General features: G+C 50.0%; 1 protein-coding gene across 6 annotated transcripts in view; it reads right to left on the bottom strand.

Annotated features, from left to right (window-relative positions):
* The window catches only part of Paqr5 (progestin and adipoQ receptor family member 5), a 39797-nt gene that overhangs the window by 16525 nt on the left and 13045 nt on the right, over positions 1-10227 (bottom strand). For 3 of the 6 annotated variants that reach the window (XM_010627772.3, XM_010627752.3, XM_033756080.1), the window contains exon 2: positions 2295-2441. In XM_010627772.3, coding sequence (XP_010626074.1) covers positions 2295-2345 — 51 coding nt within the window. In that variant the 5' untranslated portion in view covers positions 2346-2441. Of the gene's footprint in view, positions 1-2090; positions 2188-2294; positions 2442-10227 lie in introns of those variants that run through there. The other 3 variants (XM_033756077.1, XM_033756078.1, XM_033756079.1) reach the window with 2 other exon arrangements.

The following is a 10227-nucleotide window of genomic DNA, read 5'->3' as shown; positions in this document are numbered from 1 at the left end:
ATATACATATATATAAAAATTTTTTTTTTTTGTAGACAGGGTCTCACTATGTAGTTGAGACTGACCTGGAACTCACTATGTAGCCCAGGCTGGTCTCAAACTCACAGCGATCCTCCTGCCTCAGCCTTCCAAGCGCTGGGCTTACAGGCGTGCACCACCACGCCCAGCTATCAAGGTTCTTTTTCTGGACTTTGCAGCTTGTAGTATAATTTTGACTAAAAAAATACTGTTATTTTCAGTTTTCCTGATAGTAGTATCTTTTTTCTTAACGAAATCATAATATTGTATTAACTAGACATTGCTTCTAGAGAGGAAAAATAGCAATATGAGAAAGTAGTCTATATAAAATTAAAACAATTTTTGGCATAAATAATTATATGTACTCTTACTGCAGTGATTAAATGTGGACTTGAGGATATCTTTTGATTATTCCAATTGTTCTACCTCAGCAAAACTGAGCAGAAACTCAGCAGAAATATCTCCCAATTGAATTAATTTCTTAATTTATTTTTTTTTTCATTTCTGTCTGTTTTTTTAAACTTTTTGAGACAAGGTCATGCTGTACTGTTCAGGCTGATCTTGAACTCACCATGTACCCCAGAATAGCCTTGAACTTGCAGCAATACTCCTGCCTCAGTCTCCTGAGTGCTGGGATTACAAGTATGTACTGGCTAATTTCTTAGGTAAGAATTGTAACAACTCAAGAATGCTGATCTCAGTATCTTTGTCAACAAAACACAAATTATATGATAATGTCCATTATAACACCATAATTCATAATGTTGCTGAAATGAAAGAAAAATTTTATTTCAGAATAAATGTAATAATTTATAAATTATGCATGTTTTTGCTTCATTACTTTTTCAAGCGACATTAACCCATGAACATAACACCCAGATATGTGTGCTAATAATTAGATGTGGGTGTGCTGGATGTTTTGCTGTCTTCAGCTCTGTAAATAAAGAGCCACGTCAGGCAATGCACACCCATGACCCCAGCACTCAGGAGGCTGAGGCAGAAAGATTGCCAGTTTGAGCCCAGCCTGGGCAATTTATTGACTCAGCAAGACTCTATCTCAACAACTGAGCATGTCTAAGAATGTAGCTCAGTACAAAGACCCTGGTTTCAATCCCCAGTACTCAAAAAAAGAACGAAAAGAAGGAAAGGAAGGGAGGAAGATCATCCCTTCAAGATGCTTTCCTGACCTCTTCCTCCTCCATGACAAAAGTGGCCAATCCCCTCTGTGAAACTGTGTGTCCCTAACCTTCACAAAATGCTCCCTAACCCTCCTGACACATAGGAGCACAGACAGGATTTGTCAGCAGCTGTCCTCTGAACACTGTGGGGTAGCATTGTGCCCACCAGAAGCAGTCGATGAAAACACCACCAAGAGTAAATACATCAGTCACCCTGAGGTCCCGCCGGGCACCGCTACCACGCTCCGCAGGCAGTCACGCCAGGGGTGCACAGAGGCTGCACTCAGGAACAGCGTCCCCCTTTGTGAATTGTGCTTGTCCCCTCCAACAGCCACTGCCACCTTCCCAGGGTCACCTTGCACCCCAGGTTTTCAGGGTTCATCCTGGCAGGCGTCTCTTTTGAATCTCCCACGTGTGGATCTGAGTTTGGGTAGGAGTTATTGGGGGGTGGTGCTCGGCAGTCAGCCAGGTAAAAAGGGGCTTTCAGCCTCCCCCACCACCACCCAAGTGAGACTTCCTGACATGAATAATACTGTCCTGACTCCACTCTCCAAGGAAAGGAATCTGCTGCAGAGACACGAGTCACTGAGGTTCGGTAACACCCTGGCTTCTCCGGGAGAAGGAGGTTACCCGATTGTCCCTGGGCACCACCAGAGTGACGTCCCTGAGGGCTGATGAGGCCAGTGTCAGCCAGGTGCAGGTGAGTCAGGTGGCTTCCCAGGCCCAGGTGTCCGTGGAAAGGTGGCACTAAGGTCTCCTCCACAGCCCCTGCCGTCATTCTGACACCAGCCTGGCCTAGGCCTCTGGCAAGGGACTAGGATGACAGCAAAGCTGCAGAGGTGACCGCAGCCCCATCCTGCTTTCAAGAGCCCACAGGGGGCCCCAAAAATCTACCTCCAACTGCTTCACCTCCTCTCCAGCCTGAATCTGTGAGCCGGACAATCTGCTTCCGGAAGGAGCACAGGCGTCGCAGGAGATACAGCTTCCACTGCTGGGAATGCAGGGCGATGATGATCTCCTCAAGAGGGTGTGAGAGGGCTCCCCCGAGGGGAGTGGCCTGCCACACCCAGGCTCACCTGATGCAAATTCGGCACATACCTGGGGCACCTGGTCTATGTTGAACAGCTTGGGGAGCTTCAGGCTCAGCATCTTGATGCTGGGTTAGCAAGGCTGGTGGGGAGAGCCCCTGCCTGTCACCAGGCTTTGCTCAAAGCGCTGCCGTGCCTGGGGTTCCGGGCTGCATCCCTGCAACAAGACCACATGGAGAAATCAGGTCAGCCACCACCCAGCTCCAACCAAGTCAGGTAAGTCTGGCTGTTCCTATGGGACGTGCACTTGCTGATGATGTCAACACACTGAGCTTCCTTAAATCCCACAACAAACCAGGTGTGGTGGTGCACACTTATAATCCCAGCACTCGGGAGGCTGAGGCAGGAGGATCGCTTCGAGTTTGAGGCCAGCCTGGGCTACACAGTGAGTTCAAGGCCAGGCTGAACTACAAAGTGAGACTTTGTCTCAAGAAACCAGTAAAATAAATACATATTTAAATTTTTTTTCTTTTTTTATTGAGTTTATTGGTACTTTTTAGGTATACAGTACAGTTACATTCATCATTGGGATCTTGTACTATTACATGACAGATCTTGGTTCTCATCTTTTCCCCATATCCCTGCCGTCCTAAACATTCTTTTAATTAAAAAAAAATTAAAGGACTGGGGCTATATTTCAGTGTAAAGGCCCAGGTTCAACCCCCAATACATCTGATGATAAATCACTCAATAAGATAATGAAAAAAAGTTAATACTTTGCAAATAAACTACAGCACTGTGTGAATGGGTTGTAGAATGGCATGTCCTTGGTTTTCCCAGTCACTGAGCTACTCCCCTCAGAAGTTACACCAGCTCACCTAGTGGCAGGACAAGAGAGAATGATACAAGCCTGGGAGAAACTCAAGTGCCCCCCTCAAACCCCCAAATAGTACTGGGAACCAAGGCCCGGCCTCACAGTTCCACCTGCCAAGGTCCCCTGGGGCCCTTGGATTTCAGTCAGTTTTATGGTCAAGAAAAAGACACAGTCTTTACATCAGAGCACATTGTCATTTGGGTCATTGGTTCACACCCAAAGTAGCAAGACACAAAATTAAGGCGTGATATACAAAGTAGTAGGGTAGAAACTCTAGTAGTTATACAAAGTAGCAAGGTTGGAAACTTGGGAGTGATACAGAGTAGCAGAGGAACCGATCCCCACTCCTTTCTGCCACTGTTTCCTGCAATCAGTCGGTCCAAGGGAGGGAGAGAGGGCCACATGTAGAATTCTCTACACACACACACACACACACACACACACCCTCAGGCTGCAAAAGCTGAGGTTCCGCTGCTGGAAACATCGTATCAGTGTGTGATACAGCACACCAGCAAGCAGGCCTCCTCCCACCTCCCTCCATACTAGTCCCCTAGAGAAGATGAGTAAGATGGTCCTTTAAGAAAAGCATTCAAAAGAGACCGATACACAGAGCTTCTCCAAACAAAGAACCAACAGGACAGAGATTCCCAACCCCTGGGCCACTGTGCCCTTAGATACTCAGCCACACAACAGGAAGTGATAGCGGGGTGGGGAGCGAAGCTCTGCCTGTTTCCAGCCGCCCCCATGTGTCTGTCACCCCCTGAGCTCCCCTCCTGTGGTACCAGGGAGGCAGCGGACGCCTAGGAGCTCCCGTCCTGCTGTGAACTGCGCATGTGCAGGATCTAGGGTGCCGCTTCTTAGGCGAATCTAACACGATAGTAATAGAAATAAAGTGCAGGATATAATCATAGTAGAAATAAAGTACGCTATGTAATAATAGAAATAAACTGGCCCAAAATGTGATGCACTTGAATTGTCCCCAAACCTCCTCCCACCATCCCCACTCTGGCTGTTGAAATTTTCTTCCATGAACAGATCCCTGGTACCAAAACGGTCAGAGACTCCTGCCCCAGGTTCTCTAGGTAGGCCCACCGGAGGGACTGAGCGGGAATCCAGTGCCCGAGAAGTCCCACGACAGGCGGCGGCCCACAGGTAGAGCCCCTGGGATGGCGTCCTGGGGCTCGGTTCGGGGGCCTTGGAATGGACCCAGACAGCCACTGGTCCAACTCTCAGTCCCAGGATCAAGGCTAAAGAACCCAGGGGGCCACGAATGTGAGTCCGGGAGAACCGGGCACAGCCAGAGAACCGGGAGTTCGGATGTGGATGGCAAGAAGTAGGGCATCTTTCTCTGGAAGAGAAAGCATTCACTGTTTCTTGCCTGCTTGCTCTGTGCGGGTCCCCAGCTACCTGGGGTCTGATCTTTTCCGCAGTCCATGACTTCCACGCCCATAGGCCCACCTAGAAGTGATGCCACCCAGCTCTGGTATCCTTAATTGGGCACACTGACACCTCTGATTGTCACCACAACCCCCAACGAAGCAGCACGTGTCACCCCAAGGAGGGGACTTGCACCCGCCCACTCACACCATGCCAGCCCTGGCCGTCACCGGCTGCTGGGGTCCCACTTCCTGTGCAGCCCTGAGGAAGTCACTCGGGGCCTTAGTTTCCCCATCTGTGAGTCAGAAGAAACAGCAGTGCTTTCTCAAGGGCTATGGTGAGGGCTAGGAGGGGTGCCCTGTGCAAAGAGCCCACCATAAAGAAAGGTCCAACTAACCCCAGCTAATGCTAGCTAACGTTATTCACGTTAAGGTCATAGTTCACACACAGGAAAACAGAAGCTTGCAAAGTCCAGGGATTGCTCAGATCCTGCAGCTAAGGACATGACGGAGTTGGGGTTTGGTTCCCAGTTTACTAGAGCAGATCGTGGAGGGAGTCAGGGTAGGAGGGCAATGCTTCATGGCTGTGTCATTTGATTTATTCGTTCAATTTTGAGGCAGGGTCTCACCATATAGGCCAGGATGGTCTTGAATTAACTATATTAGGCCAGCGTGGCCTCAAATTCACAGTGATCCTCCTGCCTCAGCCTCCTGGCCTTTTTATATTATTTGAGTTGAGGATTAAACCACAGGGACTAGAGCCTGTGGTGCTGCCTTCTGCAGGGCCCTGGCTTACACCACAGTGCTACAGAATGGCCACTCATACGCTCCCACATCCACGCTGAAACTGAATCTTGGGTGACAACATTTAGAAATGGAGCTTTGGGAAAGCAGTCAGGTCACGAGGGCAGAACCTTCCTGAATGGCATTGGTATCCTCACAGAGGAAGCCCCAGGGAGCCACCTGCCCAGCTGCCCCACGAGGACATAGCCAGGAGACATCATCTCCATGAGCCTGAGGGGCCCCTCGCCAGAGCCCAAGCCCGCTGCAGCCCTGATCTTGGATGCCCGGCCTCCGGCACAGTGAGAAGTTCCTGCTGTTTGTAAGTCACCCGGGGTTTGGTGTTCTGTCATAACGGCCTCAAGGAACTAAGATACCCAGGAGCCACTTTTTGGTGGTTAGAATGGTGGCCTCTCTTTTCTCCTATTACCATTATAATCACCCTCACCTGAAATGAAAGAAAGAGGACACTTCTGCCCCCACTTGGACCGAAGATTTCTGGGTTTTTTCCTGAATGATGGTGAAGATACAAGAAAGACAATAGAGCATGTGTTTCCTTTACAGGAGAGAAGTGTCTGAGCTGGGAATGGTGGCACAAGGCTGTAACCCTCGCACTTTGGGAGGCTGAGGCAGGAGGATTACATGTTCGAGCCCAGGCTGGGCAACTTAACAATTTGTAAGACCCTGGCTCAAAATAAAACATAAAAACAGTCTGGGGATGCAGCTCAGTGTAAAGGTGGGGGGGCAACTGACTTTGATGAAAGAGAATCAAGTTCTAGAACAAAACATTAAGGTTTCATTTCCTATCTGGAGAAGAAGAAATGACAGAACTTGTACCCTAGAGGCTGAACAATGAGCCTCTCTCCCAATTAATCAGGATGGGACAAACTCTCAGGATCTGATTGGGCTGTTTCAAAAGTGAGAGATTATTTTGTATTTTTTCCCCTACCATTCAGAAAGTAATTAAGAGGTGTTACGTACATGCCTGACTCCCAGTGGGGAATGCGACTATTACATACTGCAAAGTTGGACTAATAAAAGCCAGGCATGGTGATGGACACCTGTGATTCCAGCACTCGGGGAGCCAGAGGCAGGAGGATCACAAGTTCAAGCCCAGCCTGAATAATAATAATAATAATAGCAAGACCCTGTCTCAAAAACTAAAATGAAGCCAGGTACGGTGGGGCATGGGAAACTGAGTCAGGAGAATCACCATGAGTTTGAGGCCACTCTGAAGAACACAGTGAGGCCCTATCTGAAAAACAAAACAAATCAAAGCAAAAATCTTAATCTTCAGTGGGACTTTTTAGTCCTCCATTTGCCTGTCCCTCTCCCCACAGGTGGGCCGTGTCTGTGACCCTCCAAATGCCTCCCAGTGCTTGTTCACGGGGGAAGGGGGAAGCGCGGGCCTGGAGGAGCTCTGGGGGCCAGGCAGGGAGCACAGGTGGGGGCTGTCCTTCCCCAGGCAGGCACTGGCCTCTGCCACCCTCTCTCCTCTCCCTCCTGGCCAGAGCTCCTTCATGTGACAAAACACAGTACAGAGCCCAGAGGGCGACGAGGTAGTGTCTGTCCTGTCACTGTGCAGGGGCTCCGGCCACTGCACAGAGGACTTTATGGTGGGGGGCGGGGCAGGAAGCAAAGGCAGGATCACAGCCCAAGCTGTCCTCAAACTCGAAGCAATCCTGCCTCAGCCTCCTGAGTGCTGGGATTACAAGTGTGCACTACCAAACCCAACACAAAAAGTATTTGTTACTGAAAGCCACAGTCAAAAAAAAAAAAGTTTTAAAAAGTGTGCTGACATCCCGGTCACTTACACAGACTGCAGAGAGCCACAGGTTTTTCATCCCTAGTCACACAGACCGCGTTGTCCCTAAGGAGTCTGAGCGGACCAAGGCACCAGGTATCCAGGCAACAAGAAGTCCTCCAGACTTTTCTTGGCCCTTGCTAACAAGCACCCCGGGGGGCCTGAGCTTGGAGAATGTCGCACCGTGTAACAGGAGCAAGACATGCAGGGCTTGGAGCACCACCAAGCAGAGGCCAGGTCCCCTCTGCACTCTCCCAGGTGTGACCTCAGCCGTGCTGAGGAAGCCACTGACTTCTGTCTTTGTCCTCAGGGAAACCAGATGTCCATGCACAACTGGCCGGGCCAGTGACACTGAGAAAAAACGCGAGATGTGAGGACGAGGGTTTGTATCTCGGGGCCTATGAGAACCCAAGGATGGGCTTCAGGCAGTTCATCAGGTTGCAGGTAAATCTGTGTGCGTGTGCGTGTGTGTGTGTGTGTTTGCGTGTGTGCATGCATGTGTACATGGGCTTGTGCACACAGATGTGTGTCCCTGGGGATGGAGCCATGGTTTCCTGTGGTTCTTCAGTGATGTCTGAAGGCAACGAAAGTTTGGGGCCCCAGCCCCCCACAGCTCCCAGCAAATGTGGCTCCAGCCACACCCTGCTCGCAAAGTTCCCTGGGGACTCCCAACTGGGCTGGGAGTGGCTGGGTGGCTCTGGCTGTCATTATGCCTGCCAGAATGAGGGATGAGCGAGGGTGGTGTCCCCTGCAGAAACCTGTCCCGCCCTGCCCTCTGGCTAAGTGAGGCTCTGGCTCTGGGTGCGCCCCACTCCTGAGAGCTAGCTCTGCGGGCTGCTCGGGCCCATCTGCCTCACCTGGGGAGCCACGCCCAGAGGCCCCCAGCTTAGTGCTCACCTGCACCCCAGTTTACAGGGCACTGCTGGTGCAGTGTCCCCATGGGGCATCCGAGGGAGCCCAGCCTGGGGCAGTGGCCCCACAACCTCCGGCCTGCCGCTCCTTGGGTCTCCCCGCTGTGGATGGCACAGCACAGGACAGACCCCAAGCCGGGCAATTTTGTCACAGGCGTGAGTGGATTAGAAAGGACACTGCATGTAGGTTGGACACAGCCTGCAGCAGCAGGCACCTTGGGGCTCTTGGGTGCTGCAGAAGGACTGACGGCCCAAGGGGAGGAGAACTGGGCAGTGGTGGCAGGTTAAGCTTCTGTCCTGAGTGAGGGTAATACGATCATACATGGCTTTTTGTTTTGTTTTGTTCCAGGAATTGAACTAGGGACCTTGTACTTGAGAGGCAGGTGGTGGCACCACTGAGCTAAATCCTCGGCCCTAATGGCTTTGACTTGTTTTGCACATACAATGTGTTTCTCATTGTTTAACAGGGGTTAGGGCTTGGTTTTAAACCAGGCGGCACACTTTCACCAGTGTGACAGCTCCCCGACCATGAGGAAATGGCTTTGGCTGCCAATACTTCATTAAATCCAAAAGAAAAGCTGTTCTAATTTTTAGGGGGAAAAATCCAATTCTGAGAATCATTGACATTCATCTGTAATTTGAAACAAAATGAGGGCTAATGTTTCATGCTGCTCTATATGTCTTTCTCACACGGAGCCCGGGATGGGCTTCTCCCAACATGACAGCTGTACACACGCACGCACGCACGCACGCACACGCAATTCCTCCAAGCCTTGCAACCCAGAGTGTGTCCCTGGGAAAGTCTGACGGTACTGACCCTTGGGTGTTTAGCCTACCTGAACTTGGAGGGTGTGGTGCTTCGATTGGACTCCACTCTAAAGGAATCTCTTGTCATGTTCACAAGTAAAAAAGCACTGTGGATAGTACCATCGTTTTCCCACCTTAAAATTCTAGAAACAACACTAAAACATATGACTTCATTTTGTTTCCTGGGATGACAGGGGAGAGTCCACAGGTTTGCATTTAGTAAAATTAAAAAAAAAATACAATGCCAGGTGTAGTGGCACACGTTTGCCGTCCCAGCACAGGGGAGGCTGAGTCAGGAGGATCACTGGGCATTTCAGGCCAGCCTGAGCTACACAGTGGGATCAAGGGCAGCCTGGACTACATAGGGAGACCCTGTCTCAAAATGAAAAAATTACAGCTGTAGCACAGAAAGTAGGTATCAATGGCTCTTGTGACAATGAAATACCAAGGTGTCTGTCAGATAACAAGCACTCCATCCAGGGTGGTGACTGTCACTCCCAACCCCCAGCCTTGGGCTGGTGAAACTGCCTAAAACAGTCTCCCTGTGGGTCATGCTCACCTCCCTGGCTGGTGCTGTGGCGGGCGGTTGCCATGGCGACCTCTCAACTGGGCTGTAGGACTCAGCCAAGGAACTAAACCTTTTTATGTTCAATCCTAGCTATTGTAAATATTTACTGCTAGGACATTACTGCACATCTGGAAAAAGCTGAGTGATCTGTCTAAGTCCACTGCAGAGAAAACTGGGAAAGCCCCAGAGCTGGCTGTAAGTTATGATCTGTCCACGCAAACTCCTGCGGTTATTAAGATGTTACAGATCTGGGTAACGGACAGGAAACAGTGTCGAGACAAGCTGTTAAATTAAAAGAGCGGATTAGGGAACAGCGGAAACCTTGTAACAGTATCCACGTAAAACTGTGTTACACTTCACTGCCTGTATTTATGGACGGAAAAATGTTTCAAGACTGCTCCTCACTGAGTGTTCACTGCACTCCTCCAGAAACCTAAGGGTTTGCGGACCTCCCTGTGCCTGAATCTATGCTTGCTCCACCTGTTGCTCAGGGTGGGGCACAAAAGCACCATCCCACGACTCTCTCTAGGGCAAAAGCAGCTTCTGCTCCCTTCAGTGTTCTGGTTCTGCGGTCCCCGGACCCTGCGGTCCAGTGTCCTCCAGCCAGGGGCTGCTGCACTGCACCCAGATATTGCAATTTCAGGGCCTACACTGTGTACTTTGCTCCACAATATTTATTTCAGGATTTTTAAGGAAAATTAGAAATTTCCAGTGGGTGTGGTGGCGCATACATGTCAGCCCAGCACTCCGGAGGCTGAAGCAGGAAATTCACCATGAGTTTGAGGCCAGTCTGAGCCACATAGTGAGTTCAAGGGCAGCCTGAACGACACAGTGAGATCTTTCCTCAAAAAAAAAAAAAAAAAAAAAAAAAAAAAAAAAAAAT

The sequence above is a fragment of the Fukomys damarensis genome, unplaced genomic scaffold (assembly GCF_012274545.1).
Source record: "Fukomys damarensis isolate Sample0158 unplaced genomic scaffold, DMR_v1.0_HiC HiC_scaffold_25, whole genome shotgun sequence".
Lineage (NCBI taxonomy): Eukaryota > Metazoa > Chordata > Mammalia > Rodentia > Bathyergidae > Fukomys > Fukomys damarensis.
The sequence above is the reverse complement of the archived record's forward strand: the minus strand, read 5'-3'. Positions and strand labels throughout refer to the sequence as shown.